Raw genomic sequence first — 19,416 nt, 5'->3', positions numbered from 1 at the left:
TGCCTCATGGGAAATCTGTTTGTCTCCATTTTGCTCACTATGTTGTACTTTGGAATACAGTATAATCCTGCTCATGTGTGAGCTTTTGTTTGGGTGTTGGCATATAAATTGATGAAAATATTGAATTCTTATATTACTATTGGTTGCTCTGATCTCTTTTCCACTCACTGCCTACCAAAGAAGGCTGATGTGTGTATGGCAGGATGAGTATTATGCTGAGAAAAAGATATGTGCTGCCAACAGCCAGGATCCTTGAGGCTTATGCTTTCGTGATCACTAAAATACCATGTTTAACGTCTCCCTTTTTAATGATTACACAATTTTCTTGCTTTTATTGGCTCTATAGACAATGCTGTGACATTGCTGCAGTCTCAGGTCGAGTACACTTGGTACTGAATGTAGGTGTTTTTTTTTTTCAACTGACCTAAAGCTTTCAAGGGCAAAATATGAAGATGAAAACTATCAGAAAAGTTACACTAAACAGGATAAGAACATAAGGCAAAATGTGCAGGAGTTTAAAAACTGTGCAATTAGTTGCTAATGGAACAGACAGACCCCAACAGTTTTGTTGCCATCCACCATAGCACCCCCCCCATATGTTACAGTACCATAACAGCCTCCATTCAAACTTCAGGCCACCTTTTGTCTCCCACCATTAACTCAGTATGCCTTACAGTCTGTTACTGAACACACGCACACACCAAGACAGACACAGGCAGGCGTAGATGTGCTCGGGTAAACTGAGAAAACTGGGATAATGGTCTTTATTCACCCTCTAATGAATCCATATTGTGGCCTAAAGCAATAGTTCTGCTATTAATACCATTAACAACTAATGGCCCAGAGAGAGACTTTAAGAGATAAAAGTACCACACTATTCTCGTGAATGAAAAGGTCTCATGAAGGCAGACAGGTCATAAAGTCTATATACATGAGATGAATAAAGGTGACTAGTAGACAGTCTGCCTTAAAAACTGCCTTGCCCTAAAAGAGCACTGGTGGGGACCTCCTGTTCAATCTCATTTATTCCCTTAGGAACACTTGATGTTCTTTTGGACTGTAGAAGCTCCAGAAAGAACAACAACAATTTCTTTCCAACTTCATTGTGCTATTTTACTGCAACATCCTCTATAAATATGACTGGGATGGAACTATATAAGCCGTACTGAAGGTTTACCTCAGGAAATTGTTAAGCTGTGATGGTCAGCTGGCCAGATACTCTTGTATCTCATCTCAGTCAATTGATCTGCTGCCATGCCAACAGCTCTGTGAGGCCTTACTTAGACTGTGTGCTGCTTTGAGAGAAATGCTAACATGCTGATCCTCAGCAGGTATATGTTTACCATCTTTGCTAACATTTGTTAATTAGCGCTAAGCACAAAGTACAAGTGAAGATGATCGAATTGCCATTAGTTGCAGGTATTTGCAGGTAATTTTATCATGGGGTTAACTGAAAGGTCAGATGATCAGCAAAGTTGTTACAATTCAAATCCTCTTGAGAGGGATGTGAATGTGTGTAGCAAAAAAATTCATAGCAATCCATCCAATTGCTTTTTGAGACATTTCAGTCAAAACCAAAAATTTTGTACCTCATTTTGTTGCTAGAACAAATGTCAGGGTATCTCTACAGTCAGTGTGATAGACCATGAGTGTCTGTATGCTTGATTTATGCAGAATGTCTCATTAAGATCATGATCTCTTTTGAAAGGGAGAGCCAAGAATGAATATATACACCCATCTCAAATATAAACAATATCAGCAAACATTCCTCAGAGGAATGAGTGTCTCTAACTTCAAGTTGCATTGCAATTTATTCCAGTAGTAAAGTGCATAATACAGTAGCTTATCTGCTCTTCCTTCCCAAGAGTATATAAGTCTAGCCTGAACCATGCCTCATGAATAATCTCTGCCCTCAAGGCCATATTTCCACAACTGGAAGAGAAAGGAGGTAGAAGGAATGTGGAAAGGGAGATAGAGAGATGAAAAGCATAATGTGACTGTGTGAGACTATTTTTGAAAGTCAACATCAAGATGCTCCATACACAACTCAAAGTGGAGAATTATGTCCAACATAGAAATTGGGGCACAACAAGCAGTGAGCAAAGGGAGAGAAAGAGTCATAAAATTGTGCACCAACACACACACACACACACACACACACACACACACACACACACACACACACACACACACACACACACACACACACACACTAAAAGGGAGGAGTGTGTGACCTGACCTTGGCATGAAGTGTGTATTTTTTGTACCAGTCCACAAGAAGAGACACAGAGACAACATAGGTGGAAACAAGTAGGTTGAAATGACCAGTGGTCAACAGACAGTAACTCTAATCACATATTTTGTGTCACTTATTTTGCATCTTTCTTTTAGGTGTTTGTTTTATATCTCACAGCGAGACTGTATTTGTGCCCTGCTTGTATTTGAGTCTGGGTATGTTTGCAGTTTGCAGTATTTAGCGAGATTAGTACAAAGTGAGCTCCTGCAGTGCAAACAGAATGAAGGTGGATTTGGATTCAGAGTCTGGCTCCAACTCCTTTGAAGACTTCATTCCCTCAGTCTAGTACCTTTGATTGCTACTGTACAAAGGGGAGGGCTTTTAATCTTGGAGCACATAAAGAGTGGGGTGGGGGGTGGGGTAGGGGTATACAGAAAGATTACATTACCAAGACTGAAACAGGGAAAAAATTGTAATGTGGAACATCAAAGTGACACAGTAGAGTGCCTTTGCAATATAGGGTTCCATATTATTAACCCTGCAACTCTTTCTCTTGTTATTCCCACTAGTGACTCATTAGACAGGTCATTGGCTCACAGGCTGATGTCAATATTTCAGCATGTGTATGCATAATTTGACAGTTGAATCAGAGCAGCACTTTATTTGAAATGAAATGGGAACTATAAAAATGTAAGTGCAGAAAGAGGAAGAGGGGAGTAGGCAGTCCAGTTCACAGCGACAACACAGGAAAGGAAAGATTGAGAAGGGAGGGAAGGAAGGTGGGAACTTAAAAGAAGCCCTGCTGCCCCAACCACCTGCTGTTCTCTCTCTTTATCCCTCAGTCACTGTGTGTGTGTGTCTTTCTCTCATGTCCTCTACAAAAGGGTGGTGCAAATTCTTCTCATTTACCAATAAAGGTATGGTTTCAGGCCTTAAGAGAACTGAGAATATATTTGTAATGGTAGCAGTTTGAAGCTCCCTGTTGGGGTAACACATTACACTATATCTCAATAGGGCTTTCATTTAGTACAACGCTATCTAATTGCAAGTGATATTACAAACTAATTAATATTCTAAGCCCAGGCGACAGACAACAGTCTAAGTGGTTGCATTTATTAGAAAAGAACAAAAAGGCATGTCCAATTCAATGCCAGGTTTTTAATGAATGGTGGGCCAGAGGCTGAGATTACTGGGAGGGCTCAGAGTTCACATCCATGTTAAATACTTGATGTGGTCTTAAAAGAGAATCCCCTTAAGGTTCATTCTGTCTTCTGATGCCTCAGGCTTTCATGCTCTCACTAAGACTTGTCTAGTTTTTGCAGTCCTCCGTCTAAGTGAGTTTAGGGCTTTTTTATTTTTAATTTCAGCTACAGTTTGTGTATAATACTCATCTCTGTCCTCACTTGAACTGTTGTTAGACGTTTGTTGATGTTTTATGTATGTAGTCACCTCTCACTTGCATGTATATTTTCTGAGACTCCAGCTCACTAATTCTCCGGCACCACTCATGTAATATTAAATCCCTGAGAACTTTATCTTTGAAAAATTCTCTATAAAATTAAATACCCACAACTAGACAATTAAACTGTAAGTAAACACAGGTGTTTAAAACATAACTAATCTCTTTCATCGAGACTGTGTGGGTGTAGTTTAATTTGATTGACAGTAGCTTGGCAACATAAGCAGACCACCAACCAACTGTCATCAGATTGTCAATCCTATACTGCAGAATTGTAATGTGTATGAAATCGTTTGAGCTGGAGAAAAAGATGATCACTGGGTGTTCAGATGTCACAGGCAGAAGTATTTATTGTAAGCTTGACAACAATGAGAAATGATGAGCAGTACAAAGGCAGCAAGGGGCTCAGAGCAGTGCCGCACCAGTCTCTCAAGATGACTGGTCCTACAGGGCGTATATATTCCTTGGTATCTCATGGTTGTAACACTTCTCCACATCTTACCAAAATAAGGCTTAAACTATAGTCTACACCTATATGTGTGAGGGGGTGTCACCTAAGCGTGGTCATTGTCACATGTTCTTACCCAAGTAATATTATATGTCTTGCCTTTTCACCTATTTCACCCATCCTTGCCTAGAACTGTGTTTGGGTAGTTCTCTCTCAGTTATGCTCTTTCCTCCATCCTTATGTATACGACCTTGGGTACTGTAGCTATGGAGGATAAAGATGGATCCATCTAGACACCAACAGTTATAATAGAGAAGCTAAACAGTGAACCATTGTCTAATTGTCTCCTGTTATGAATGTGGGTGTCTAGATGGATCCATCTTTATCCTCTGTAGCTAGGGTACCCAAGGTCTTATAGAGAAGGATGCAATGAAAGGCATAACTAAAAGAGAATGGTGCCTATCTTTAATCCTCCACTGGACTGGACGACCTCCAGTTTCTTCCAGTTTCTTCCTCTGACAACGTGTGAAGTTATGATCAAGGCGTAAGGGCTCCCTCAAAGTGAAGAGCCTTTTCTGCCAAATCTAACTGTGTAATCTTTGCTATAAATGGTTAAATGGTCAGTTACTTGAAAATTGTCTCTGACTGAACTCTGGCAGTAAAACTTAACATAGGACCCATCACTCATAAGAAGCTAACTGAGAAAAAAGGTTTTCAGTGCCTTCATTTTTCTGACTGCTGACTTGAGGTCAGCCTCCACTCGTACATATCATCTATATTCAGTTTAAACTCTCCTTACTTGTTACACACTTCTGTCATCATTGATTACACAGTTTTCAGTGACCTCTGTGTGCGTCTGAGTGAAAAATGAGATGCAAATTATACTGTAACTCCAGACTGCTGACCTATAAAGAGGGAATCAAAAGATGAACTGAAGTTGAACTGTACACTGATACTAAATAAAACACACGCCTATTTGTGGTTCACGCTGACTTTGAAATCGATGCTAAAGCTGCAATAAATTAGATTCTCAAGAAACATAACATACTGTTAAAAGTGAACACCGAACAGCAGCTCTGGTCTAATAGGTGGGAATGAAACCACATTTCAATTGAGATCTCTTTCATGCAACATGAAGATATCACGCTCAGTGCACCAATTATAAACCTCCCCCTTCCTCTCTTACTCCTTTTTTCCCCTTCTCCCTCCCTCTTTCATTATTTTTGCCACTATCGGCATCTCCATCTTTTCGCTTCGTTGGGTCTGCCATTCCACTAATCTCACCAACAGATTGCCTCTATTAATTAGTCTACATCTCCCATCTTGCATGTAATAATCAGAGGTAATAGAGATATTAGGAAGATAAGGATATTTCTGCAGTCACAATCGCTTTTAATTAGCCAGAAGATTAAAAGATAAGACTCACTTCTGCCTGGCTGACGTCCAGACAGACAGCGCAAGGTCTTTTTCTTGCCACAAAATTCTGGGAGCAAATTCAGTGTGTCAGTTTGCAAAATATATCTATTCCATCATGTCTCATAGGACGCTTCACATAGTGGAGGTTATAATGCATCCATGCCTCTAGACAAAACAAGTTTCCAACCTGTCATCAGTGGCATTTCAGAACGAATATTATACCTTGCAGATATGTATAACTTACTGAGCACACATAGAAGAGATAATAATCTGGTGCTCCAAATCAGACGTTTCTGCATTGCCATTTAATTTTAATGTATGTGGGTTGCACTGCAGGTTCAATTAGATAATGGAGTAAGTGTCTATCCAGCATGTCTGTAGTTAATTGGAAGGTCCCGGGTGCACTAAACAGGCAAGATGAACAGACAGGGGTAATTACCAGTATTGTGCTAAGGTGTATGTGCTCGTGTGTGTGTGCATGGAAGTGTTGAGCAAGTGTATTGGCTAAAGGTAATTATACACTAGACTTGTGATAAAGAATACCAATGTCACTGCTTTTCCCTGCTGACACATGGAGTAGATTTTGTTTGATCTCGTCACTCACGTTGCGATTCTCAGGAAACCGTGCCAGATAAAAGGTCCTATTCTTTCAAAGTTACTGGAGCCGACCTCTGCAGCATCCACATATCTTGGGCTATGAAATTCTTTGCCCCTGCAAGCACCCAGTCCTGCAGCTTCCTCCGAGCACCCAGCTCATCCAGTCTAATGGTTGATGTTCCGGGACCATTCCCCATAGACCCGTTACTCACCCTTACCCTGTCAAAGCAGTGCCTTCAGGGCTCACATAATGAAGAGAATAGAAAATTGAACACAAGACCCCAGAGCACATCATTAAACCATTTTCTATTATGGTACTCAGTATGAAAGTAAAAGAAAACCCTGCTGCCAGGTTGTTAAGAACCCAGAGCCATGGCTCCCAGTGGGATGCTCAGGTCTGTATGGTTTAACTGGTTGGGCAATCCCAGCACTTACAAGGTTTTGACACACGTTTCTCACAAGCTGGAGAGCTTTTAACAGTTTACTTCAGAGACTGTAATCCTCAACAAAGTTGCTCTGGGCTATATTGTTCACCTCACAGTATTATCATTACCTATTACGTTACCATGCTAAGGGTTGCAGTGGTTGTTCTCAGGAATTTCTTAGCTTGCAAAGTTGAACGTTGAAATTACAATTTTCACATTTAGCTTGTTGGGACAGGCTTTGTGGTACTCACTAAAGCCCAAAAATATAAACATTGGAAAGTTGAGTGGAGCCACAGAGAGCTTAAACTGAAGACTGTATACAAACTCAGCGTAGACTAAGAGAGATGAACGTGTTCACAAGAATCATTTAAATAAGAACACTAGTATGACTTATTTTAGAGTCCTCTGTTTTATTCACTTATGTAACAACAGAATGCATGATACTCCGACTGCTACTTCCGGTTTTCAACTCCCAGAGCAAAGCAGTAACTGATGAAGATGACTGACAATATTTGGTCTTAGAGGATGACCAGGAAGCTAAAACTTAAACAATGTTCCAGGTCACTTTGTTGAATTTGTATTACTTAAACCAGAGCTGGAATGATGCTAACATCATGCTCTACCACTGAACTGTTGACAGGTTAATATTGTGTTTACTCACTACATTCATTGTGCAGTGGAGTTATATTGCAGATTATGATATTACATGCTAACACTGATAAAACAGAATCAGATTTTATCAATTAAACACCCAAAAGTGCATTATGTAGTTAAGATTAGAGTTAGATTTGGCCAACTACATTAACATGCTTATAAACACATTAATTAATCAATAATGTAACACCTTGAAAGGGCCCATTCTTCACAGTATATATATATATATACTTATAATTAAATTTTGGTCTCTAAAGGAATATATGTGTGTTATGGATTTCAAACAATTTAAGTTCCCCTGTTTCTAACAGCATATTCATTGTTAATAAATTATTCAAAAAAATAAAAAAAATAATAATAATATACATATATATTTAAAAGTTTATTGCCAAGTAAAATGCAGAAACTCGAGCCAGAGCCTCAGGGCATTGTTTCCAAGACTGGAGCCAAACTCATCAATGGCAGGATATTCTGACAGAGAGGATCAACATATTTTGGGCTGAACTGTCATGATGAGTCTGTCATTTGGAAGGAAAAGTATGTCTAGACTGAGATGAGCTACATGCACTGTGTAGGTTCACTGACATTTTATTCTGTTCTGAATTTTAATCATATTCATATTTGCGTATGTCTGGGCGTGTGTGTGTGTGTGTGTGTGTGTGTGTGTGTGTGTGTGTGTGTGTAGTCTCAGATGAAGATGAAGTCTGCGGGCGTCGTGGATGGAGGCTTATTCACAGAGAGCTATTGTAACATCTGCAATGCCCAGCTCATCTCCGAGTCCCAGCGCACCGCTCACTATGAGGTGAGTCTGTTTTTGCTCAGGTTTGGAGGATTTTTCTCAGCTTCCTCTTTTTGGCATACACAAAGCGAATAGAGGGACACAAACAGAAATGATTGCACAAAACAAAACAAAACAAAAAAAAAAAAAAACATGCTGCTACGATTACTGCTTTGACGGGCAGATTCCTGCACTGTACACTTTGCATCAGCCTTATTTGTACCAATTTGTGCTTGTGCCGTTCAAAACAGTGCTCATCCATTATACATTGACTTAATGCAGCATGGTAATGCGAGTCACTTGCACACAAACAAACACACATATGCACTCATTGTTTTAATGTAGTCTACCTCTCAGCAGACTCCCTGAGAGTAATTTAATGAATGTCCATTAAATAATCAGCCCTGTGCATTATTTAACAAGGATATATGCGTGTGTGTACGTAGGTGCACAGGCACATGCTTGCTTGCAAGTACTGCATTGAGGTCGTCGTTGATTAGAAGACACAACTGAGATTAACAAGCAAACTAATGAGGACAAGGCCCTTATATGGAGAGAATTAAGCAAGGACAACAACAGTGTGTCTGTGTCTGCATGCATGTGTAACAAACCACACTCACCTGACGGTAATCTATTTCTGTCTCTGAACCTATGTCCGACAAAGACACACAGCTTTGAGTTGTGCAGACGATCGGGCACTGCATGAGTCCCTGCATGTTCATCAGTGCCACCCTTTACAAAGGATCTCTGTAGAGGTCAGTGGATCAAAGAGACACGGCAAGAAATAATTTGAAAGCAGGGTTTTTGCATGTTAGATAGCAGTAGCACAATTCATGCACAAGGTAATTGAAAATGTTCTGCATAAGACATGGAGACAACAACAACAGGCTAAAAAAAAGAGTATTATTACAGAGGGCTCCGGGATCCAGGAGCCTTGAAGCAGGTCAGCTGCTCTCTTTTTTTGGAAGCCTCTGGAGGCCCCAGATGCTATTCAATAAACTTTCATTTACATAAAAAATGTATGCATATTTAATTTACAGAAACATGTTCCTCCATGGTCCATTGGCCAGATCATAAATATGATTGCAGTCCATCTAGGTTTTTCTATTCAAATTGGTCCAGTCCACCTGAGGCTTTTTGGTAACTGCCAAAATAAGAAATAAAAAAATACAAAAAGGGGTCTATATTTATATTCTTGGACTCCACTAGAGTAGCTTTACGTGATTCACAGTTTAAAATTATCCATATTTATCTCAAACTGCCTGTTATGCAGACCCTCAGTTGAGCCTCTGACTGAAACAACAACATTAGCTCAGGCCTCCTTAACAGTAGACTCATGTAGCTTATCATATCCCTTGATAATGGAGCACAGCCAATCATTTAACAGGTGTATTGTTCAGTTTTACCAACAACAAGAGGAACGCGTGGAGCGAGAAACTGAGTGCAGCTGGTGAAGATGGTGAGGAAGGACCAGTCAGTTTATCACTATGACAGTTTTTTGGTTTCTTTAAGTCTAACCAAAATCAGAATCACTGTTGTGTGTAAACTGTGCAGGAAAACCATTACAACCAAGTGCAGGATTACAACAAACTTAATTTATCACCTTAGCCACTTCCACCCTGTCAGTCGGGACCAACATCTGCTACATCTCAAGAAACAACTCACAGGCAGTCAATGATGGAGAGGTACTCAGCAACACTGTGTGATAAAACATCCAAACTGTACAAGGACACAACCCATGCAGTGCTTGTTGGCACTGCTTCAAACTGCTAAAACTAAAGTAATTGTTTTTAAATAGCAACTTCTCAAATCCATATGTACATGTTTAAGCTCAAATCCAATCCAGAATATAAGAGTGGAAAGCATGAACATTGGCAGAGACAAAGGCAACAGGACATCTTTGTTTGGTAACTATGATGCCCCTTACCTGCTAAAATGGTATGGATAAAATGGTGGATTTAGTGTTTTAGTCTTTTATCCTTATCTAAAAACCTTTCAATATACCCCTGTTTATTGGGTTAAACAGCTGTTAAGTTACAAAAGTTAGCAATAACAGCTAGCTAGCCAGCTAGCTATCAACCATAAACCAAACCCTAACCATAAACTGGATCACTCATAGATGGACTATGAGCAAGACAAAAGTTTTAGAGTCTTCACGTATTGTCTCACATTAAATTTTCACCCATGCCTTATAGAGACAATACGCTCTATTGTCGGTCACAACAGCCCGAAACTGTAACAAAGCAGTGACGTTACTTTGTGTTGAGGGTGTGATTTTGGCCATGTGTGGGTGAGGTACATTCTGCAGGTAAACACAAACACACAAGGATGATGTGGTGGAGATTTTAATATAGCTGTCCTCTAACCTGCCTGTCTCCTCCAATTTGATTTGACACTCTGAAAAACAGAGGCAGAAGAGACAGAGAGATGTGCACAGGCCATTAGAGAAGGGTGAGCACTGAGGGTCAGTGCAGGGTAACCATGGTGACACAAAGTCCTGCTTTTAGCCTGTATCCCAGAGCACAGGCCATCGACTATATGACCATTTATACACCTATAAACATAGGCATATACTAAGACACACAAGATGCACACACACACACACACACACACACACACACACACACACACACACACAAGCACTGACAAAATGCATTTAAGTAGTCTGACAAGTGAGGAGGCAAGTGAGGTAGAGGAAGGAGAGGAAGGAGAGGAAGGAGGGGGGGGGGGGGGGGGGGGCTTTCTTGTCCTGGGGGCAGAGGATCCAATCTAAGCACTGGAGCAGCAAGTATAGTGTCTTGTCAGAGTCTCCTGTTTGCTTTCTTTGTATGCTGTTCAGCCATGATATACACTCACAAGTTCATCTTCATCTAAACAATGTAATTCCACAAATCAAATTAAACAGTAAAGTGATTCCCTCATGGGGAAATCTGCCTCTGGATAAAGCCATCTTAGTCTCATTTTTATTTAATCGCATTCATCCTCTCATCAATCCAGAGTTTCTCGTTTTTCTCCCTTAATGCTTTTTATAATCAGAACCTTGACTTGTATGCCTGCTCTCTGTCATATATGCCAGTAAAAATACAATCTCCGTTACAGTGTCAACATTTGCTTCTGGAAAATTGCAGCAGCAGTGGAATTTATAGATAATAATAGATGTTACATAGTAGGAAGGAGTGAAGGTCAGAGCATGCCAATAAAATGATCTGTATGGAGCAAGATAGCTGTGTCAACCTTGTGCGCAAACACACAGAGCTGTCTAAACACATACACACACACTAGTCGTTACCCTACAGCATGTCCAGAGATTTTTTATTGTTCTGCATTAAAGTGACAGTTAACAGCTTCAAAGACAGCTCACTGTTACTGCCCTTTCATATACACACTACTGTATATTTCTGCTTGTTATTGGTTATAGGCTTTATAGCATAAAGGCCTGTGACAGACGCAGACAAAAACACACAGTCGGGGTGAAAATACAGCAATAAATAATGAGTAACCACACAAAAACTCAACAGTTACAATTACATACTTGTACCATTTTTTCACCAAAAGCTTTTGGTATTATGCAATTACTCCCTATCTATCCTCTGCTTTTTTGCTAATTTATTAATATCTCCTCTTAAGTCTATTATTATTATCAGTGACGCCACAAAAAGATTCTTGCAGTTTTTATTCTATGAGAAACCAGGATATCATCATTTCACTTTTACTGTAATTTGAGCTCTCCAAATTACTCCCTCACTTCCTTCAGAAGTTTACCAAACAAGAGTGTGAAGCGGAAGTTAAGAGTCCTCTACCCCCCACCACATCTTACTCAGAGCTGCCAGAAAGCTGAGGCAGGCCCGGGCCATTAGTCACCTAGCTGGGGGCAAAATGTCTGCTAGCATCATCAGCTGAAATAGAGATAAAAGCTCAGAGCGAGTTGTCAAGGTGGAGTGACAGTCATTGATTTTTTTCCACTTGGCTCACTTGATGAAATAAAATTCTGTTTCTGGCTTAGACTCTTACTCTCTCTCTCTCTCTCTCTCTCTTTCTCTCAGAGTAAGAAACATGCCAACAAGGTACGCCTGTTCTACATGCTTCACCCAGAAGATGGAGGACCTCCTTCCAAGAGACTGAGGCCAGATAACCCAGTACGCTCTCACTGAGTGTGTGTTTCTGTGTCTGTATTGCCTAACACACAAAGTTAATTTCATTTTCTCACTCAGTAAATAACTAATAACTTGATTCTCATTTTTAGGATTCATTAATGAAGTAAATGAGCTGTTCTGCAGTGTAATCACAGTCTGCAGTAACTGTGAAGGTGTTTGTGGAAGGATAGTTGTTTGCATGCTGAAATCTTGTGTGAACTTGCAGCATGTTTTCATGTGTGTAGACAAAAACCTGAATTGAGTTGACTTGCCTCAGTCTAATCTTTAACTAGGCCTGTCCTCTTGCCCATTGCAGCCAAGTGCTCATGGGAATATTTGTTTGATGTGCTGTGTGCAGTTGTGAGCTATAATTCTCCCAAGAGAGGTTATGCCTTAGCTGTGATGTTTCTGGTTAGATTTAGTGGTGGCAAATGCCGCCAAGCAGCTCTGTATCTAACTATTGCAGGCCATGGCTAAGGAGGTCAGTGCTGCACTGATGTTTGTGTGTCTGTCTGTGTGTGTGTCTGTGGTGTAGGTGGGCCATTGTGTTTGTATTTCTAGACCCCTGCAATTGTAGCAAATGCTGAGATTGCAATAGCATCCACAGTGAATTGTTAGGCTTCAAACATGAAGCACAACTACTGTGTTGCTGTTGATTAAATTCTGACTTTGTGTTTGTGGGTCTTTGTGTGCTTGCATCTGTTTTTGTGTGTGTTTGTGTGTGAAAAGAAATATGAATGTAATAGAGTATTGTGAAGAGGGAGCTCTACTATGGTACACTGTGTGCCCTATTTATCAGGCAAGCCCATTGGTCCCACATGGCACACTACACACATACACACATAGAATACATACAATACACACTATGAGGACACAGCTGGTGGAAAAACAAAGTTTATCAAATTAACTGACAAATCTAGCTGTGCCAGAGAGAGACAGAGAGAGAGAGAGAGAGAGAGAGAGGAGAGAAGGAGGGGAAGAGGTGGAGCATCTCCAAAAACACTGCAGTGCCAGAGCCAAGACCTTGGGCCGTAATGCTGGGCCAATTACCTCAGTGCGGCAATGACCCTCTGTCCTCCACTGGCAGGAAATTCATACTAAAAACTAAGGAGCTAAAATGTTTGCAAACTCCCCAGTGTAAGTAAATTCAGGTTGCAGTTGACAAATGAGCAATGCAAAGTTTAAAACACTTACAAATAATGTTTGGGGCTGCAAGCAAACATCTTCAAAGGAAAGAAGTTAAAGTTATTTCTGTTTCCTTCAATTAAATCCAGTGAGGCTAAAGCATAAAGACAGAGCTGGATTAACAGTTTCACAGCCAGAACAGCCAGAACAACCGAGTGGGGTAGGAGTTATCTGTTCAGGTCACACAACAAGTATGGAGCTGTATTGGGTGACTGCTTTAGACCATCCGTGTTGATAGAATCATGTTCTTTGTAGTTTTGTGACCTTGACTTGGTCTTTTTATGTTTCACTAACCTGAAAATCCTAGTGTCCACAGATGGGATTGTCCCCACATAGTTAACAGTCACATTTAGTGTGCCTCGTGGCTCCATCCCCACACTATTTTTATGTGAGCCAAAATTTTCAGAACCATTCAAAAGGTCTGGTCATTACCCTTTTTCCCCACAGCAAAAATGAGATCAGTCCTGAACTATAAGACATTAAGGGCTGGGTTAAGCTCCAAAATAACTAGTTCCTACTAGATTTTGTCCGACCAGGTTGGAGAGCAAAATACTTAACAGCTGTTCTTAATGACCACACAGGCAAAGTGAACGCCAGCTGTGAAGGACAGAACAGAGAAACAATAATCACTGAAATGGTTGAATAACAGCACACACTTTTATATAGTCTCTCCTGGAAGGGATTTTTAGTGTTGCACTAGCACTAGTTTGTACAGACATACAGAAACAGAAATAGTTGTGTAAAGAATAAGGGGGGGCTCTGAAGCTGTTCATCATCCAACATGCAATTCAGATGAAGCACACTTGCAGCTTGGGTGAACTTTTAAAGAAAATAAAATGTTCATAACATTTTTAAACCAAAAAATGAACAAAAACTATCAATTGTCACCACAAAACGACACCAAACTGAAATGCCGGATAGATAAAACAAACAAGCTACAGATCATCTCATAATGTAAGACTCTTGAAATGGGCACCTGTTTTTATGTTTCTTGCTCAACTGTTGTAAAGTTGTAAAATAAAATGTAAAAAGGTGATAAACATGCATCACACTGCAGACACTCATGAAATAGACATGTGGACAGGACATGGGTTTACAAACACACACACACACACACACACACAAACTGTAGAAATATACACACCTGCGTCTCCATCTGTCTCCCTAAGTGAATAAGACATGACTCAGCCCCTCCTGGCTTTCACCTCATATGGGACACTGAACACACACAAACAGACCATGTGTGCACACACACGCGCGCGCACACACACACCTCATCTGCCTTAATGTAACATGCTGTGAGCACTGCAGCTAGCAGTTTGTTTATAACCTTTCACACAGAGATGTGACATTGATTATCTGACAATGCTGGAAAACCATGTAGGAGGACAGTTCTCCAGAGATGAAATTCTCACCGTTCAATTTGGGATAAACTTTTGTACTTTCACCGCTTTCATTTTTTCTCCCAGGGGAAGTTTTGCACATCTTTTCTCTGCACTACATTGTAGTGTTTTTGCCGCACTGATTGACATGGTGCAGTCCAGCGGGAACGGCAGAAAAGGTTTTTCGCGCAGTGAATGAAATGCCAGCGTCTACCCAATGTAAAATGCTATGCCTCAAGGTTTGTGCATTTGTGTGTAGGTGAAAGTGTTTGTCACAGAACAAACAGAGAAAGTAGGTCGTAAAGGTGCTCCCAGATGAAAGGGGAGGGGGCTCGATTCGTTTTTCTCCCCTATTATGCACCCTGCTCTCTCTCTCTCCATCTCTCTGTCGGTGCACTCTCCTACCTGTGCAAAGGGCAAGAGATAACAAAATGCTGTATTTCCTCGCCTTTTATTCTCCTCTAATGCTAGATTTTCACTGTCGCTTCTTTCAATTTACACTTTCAGCGCTTTTTCAAACTCAAAATGAGAGTGTCTGTTTCCCTGTGCTCTTCCATGTGTATATTTAGCCGTGTTTCCCACAGCGCTCGACACAGAGCAGTGGGAGAAATAAGGAGGAGCAGAGAGAAAGCAAAACAGAAGGAGAGGAAGATAAACACAGCTAATTAGGAGTCTATTGTTAGGTGCTTGGGCAGGATGAAGCCACCCAAACTCAAAATATTTTGTGATACAGACATCACCGTCAGGCAGCAGATAAACAGGCATACATGCAGCATGTGCACACGCAAACAGAAACACACACAACAATTAGGTCGCATGCAAATCAGTCTCAACAGATGTGTGGGGGGGTGCGACAGGTAGAGACAGTGAGGGACAAAATACAGAGAGGAAGAGTGAAATGAGCGATGGCACAGCTCTAGAAATCAAGAATGAAGAAACAGAAAGGTTGATAACTTTCAGCGGAGACAGGCGATGGAGGAAAACAGTGAGTCAGAGATGCTGTTTATTGTTTAAAGTGGTTCGGTAGAGTGGCAGCTGTAATGAGCTGACAGTTACTCATATGTCAGTCACCCACACATGCTTGAGATTGTTTAAAACTTTCCCCGCACTGTCACTAAATCCCTGGTGTAACATCTGTCATTGAGCAACACGATTTGCTTTGCGTTCTACTTTCAACTAGATACTTCTTTGTGTTTCAGTCCCATCTCTGTCGACTGCTTTTTTTGCTTTTCAGTGGGTTTTGACAGATGAGACCACTGAAGGCTGCCACAGAGAATCATCTCATCCTCTTTGTCCTCAGCCTAAAGAAAAAAAAACAACAAAAAAAAAAAAAAAGATGCAGTTGTGGGACATTGGCGCTTTGTGGTTGATTTTCCTCATCCTGGTACAAGATTGGGGAAGAACACGATCTCAGCAGCGCCCTATTGCCCATGAAAAGGAAGAAGCAGAGAAAAGGAGGCGAGAGGGGAAGTGGAAGGAAAGAACAATAGGATAAATATTGAAGGAGACGAGAGGAGAGGAGAGGAGACTTGTCCTTGTGGGCACTGTGTCTCCTGTGATAAAATCGTGAATAAAAATCATGGGATAAATATGGATAAGCTGTTTTTACTTTACATACAAACACACTCACATATGAATAAATATGCACACACTCTCCTCGTCTTCCTTTGGCAACACGAGACAATGCGTCATGAGCTAATAAAACATGATGAAATGAATTTACACCAACTGAGGAGACGGAAGCTGGTTTGTGGAGAGGAGTCTGGGACAGTGCAGAGCAAGCATTTAACATGATCACAGCAGGGACAGACACAGGGGAGGAGAGGAGGCGATGCGGGGGAGGGGAAGGAGGAGAGGGGGTGGCGAGGGCCTGCCAATACAGATAAATATTTCATCCCACAACACACAGTGTCACTGAGACTGGTGCCCAGAGGGTGAGGGAGGATACAGGGAGGGAGAGAGAGAGAGAGAGGGAGAGAGAAAAAAGCTGAGAGTGAGGGGAAGGCAAAAAGCAACAGAAGCGAGTGAGTGAGAAAAAGAGAGAGAGAGAGAGAGAGAGAGGAAGAAAAGAGGAAGGGAGAGATGGGACAGCTGAGAGACAAAGTTAAGCCTGGAAGGTAAAGGTGTCCTTAACTCTCACATCCACTGTCCATGATGCTAACCAGGGCTGACATAAGACACACACACGCACATTCACACACATGCATCCATGGATACACACAGCACACACTCAGATATGGTGTCGCAGACACTTTTCTATTATTGTCCTCTCTCTCACCAAGACTGAGGTTTTTCTCCTCCAACTCGATTTGACACCTGGGCAAGAGAGAGTGCTGGTGTGAAAAGAAAGAAAGGGAGAGATAGAGGAGATGTGTAGGCAAACAGAGAGAGAGTTCAGAAGAGGCAGAGACAGAGAGAAGAAAAGCCTGGATGAACAGACAGTGAGAAGGTGGAGGTTCGATCCGAGCTGCAAAAAGAAAGAAACTGGGAAAAAAAAAAAAGTTGTGAAAGTGTAGAATTTAAAAGGTTACACTGAGAACATGAAATATTGAAATGAAACATATTTGATCCATTGTTTTTTTTATGTTTTTTTTTTTTACTGATACATCTAAGTGTGTGGGCTGCTGAACATGACACCCGTATATAATTGTTTAGAGTTAGATCTCATTTTAAAACCATGGACATTAATCTGCTGCTTTAACAGCTCCCTTTCCTCCAGCGAGGTTGTACACAACACTTTGGACCCTGGATACGGAGACTTGCTCCCATTCAGCCACAAGAGCATTAGTGAGATCATGAACTGGTGCGGGGAACAAGGTCTGGCTCACAGTTTGTCTCACTTCATCCAAAAGGTGTTGAATGGCTCTGTCAAGTTGTTTCTCACAAAACACAGAGAGCATGTCTTTCTAAATCTCTCTTTGTGTAGAGGGGAGGCAATGGCTCGTTGAAACAGGAAAGGGGTCCCATAACGTTGAAAGCGCAGAACAATATATCATTATATGATGTAGCATTTAGCTTTCCTTTAACCGGAACCACAGAGCTCAACCTGACCACAAAAAAACCAAAAGTAAGAAGACACTGAAGTGTGAGGACACAGTGTCTCTGCTTCTATATGCAGATCTGTGTGTGTGTGTGTGTGTGTTTTTATATATGGTGTCAATCCCGCAGTTGGTCCTTTTGTTTGTGTTCCCTGTCTCCCGTGGGGAGCGACTCCTCCTCATCATTAGTAATGAACCAGCAGTGGTGAAAGGGCCCAGCCACAGTCTGAGCCCATAGAGACAGATGAATATTTGATCAGCTCCCTCTTTGCTTTTGTGTGTATATGTGTGTGTCTGTGTGTGTGTGTGTGTGTGTGTGTGTGAGCGTGAGAAAGCCCAGCGAGGTCAGTGCAAAGTGTCTTTCCATTTCTCATCTCCCCATGCCTCTCTCTTTTCTCACCTTCACCTCGCCCCGTGCCTCTTTTCACATTCTTCCCTTCTTCACCTCCACCAATCTCTTTTACCATCTCTCCCTCTTCTCCTCCTCCAGGACTGTGCAGAGACAGAGGTGGACAGGAACAAGTGCTGTACCTTGTGTAACATGTTCTTCACCTCTGCCATTGTGGCCCAGTCCCACTACCAGGGCAAAACCCATGCCAAGAGAGTCCGCCTGGTGCTGGGGGAGTCGCCCAACCTACCCACAGCCATGACCAGCCCTACAAACACAGGTACCTTCTGCCTTCTACCTGTCTTGTCATCTGGGTTTGATTTTAGCAACAAGATCAAACTCACACATCAAAAACAAACAAGTTGGAGTCATGAACTGCAAAGCTTTCACACTAATCACAGCAGCTAAAGAAGGCAGGAGTGTGACTTAGTGTCACTTTTAGGAAGCAAAGAAAAGAGCATGAAACTGGTTCTTTGAGTCAGTCTTCAAGTCAGAAAGTGAAAGCTAGACAAATCTGAACTATCAGTCTCCTGACTATAAACTGGTAATGTGGTAATCAACCCTTTCAGCCCTAGATGATCAATACTTCCACTGGATTCCAGTCTTCATGTTTGCCAACAGAGACCAGGGCAACTAACTTGGTCGTGAAACACAGTCACCTCTGCTTGTACACACCCATGTAATCCAGACATCTATTTTTTTGGCATCAGATATCAATATACTGAGAACTATTTTTAGTTCAAAGCATATATTTTTATCTGAAGTGGATTTTGAAAGCTTTAGTCACACTTGAGTCAAAACGTCTAGCCTGGATATCAGAGGGAAAAAAAGTGTGTAGAAATGCTAACATGCCAGAGGCACAAGAAGTGAAACTTTGAAGGTGACGCACACAGATAGCCTTTAATTTATAAAAGTCTTGTGATAAAAAAAAAAAAAAAAATCTCTTCAACAGATCAAGACATCCCCAATTGATTTTTGTTCATGCTCATGATTGTTTAAGATTACCATTTTTTTAAAGTGTCAGTGCTGGTGAGTCGTCTCCCGGGGAGATTTACATAATGTGATTCAAATTGGATTCAAAGTGAAAATTCACAGAGCTCTAAACACACATTCACTACAAAATGGAGTGTTATAATCAAGCCCCTGAGTGACTTTTCATAAACTCTGGCCTACTTTGGAAAAGTGTCACTTCTGTTACAGCCGTTGCCGTGCAGTTTCTGCGGTTTTGTGACAGTGGGACCTGGAGGAAAAGAAACAAGAGAACGAGAACAAGAAGA

General features: G+C 41.2%; 1 protein-coding gene across 5 annotated transcripts in view; it reads left to right on the top strand.

Moving 5' to 3' along the window:
• LOC139622913 (zinc finger matrin-type protein 4) overlaps nt 1-19,416 on the top strand; it is a 48,718-nt gene that overhangs the window by 5,871 nt on the left and 23,431 nt on the right. For 3 of the 5 annotated variants that reach the window (XR_011691392.1, XR_011691393.1, XM_071480628.1), the window contains exons 2-5: nt 7,921-8,037; nt 8,678-8,768; nt 12,057-12,149; nt 18,242-18,419. Coding sequence is in view for 3 of the 5 variants with exons in the window: in XM_071480628.1 (XP_071336729.1) it covers nt 7,955-8,037; nt 8,678-8,768; nt 12,057-12,149; nt 18,242-18,419 (445 nt within the window). In the remaining 2 variants the exon portion in view is untranslated. The remainder of the gene's footprint in view (nt 1-7,920; nt 8,038-8,677; nt 8,769-12,056; nt 12,150-18,241; nt 18,420-19,416) is intronic. The other 2 variants (XM_071480629.1, XM_071480630.1) reach the window with 1 other exon arrangement.

This window comes from Trachinotus anak, unplaced genomic scaffold (genome assembly GCF_046630095.1).
Source record: "Trachinotus anak isolate AG129_WGS33_773 ecotype Australia unplaced genomic scaffold, CSIRO_AGI_Tana_v1 ptg000007l, whole genome shotgun sequence".
In the NCBI taxonomy this organism is placed as follows: domain Eukaryota; kingdom Metazoa; phylum Chordata; class Actinopteri; order Carangiformes; family Carangidae; genus Trachinotus; species Trachinotus anak.
The sequence above is the reverse complement of the archived record's forward strand: the minus strand, read 5'-3'. Positions and strand labels throughout refer to the sequence as shown.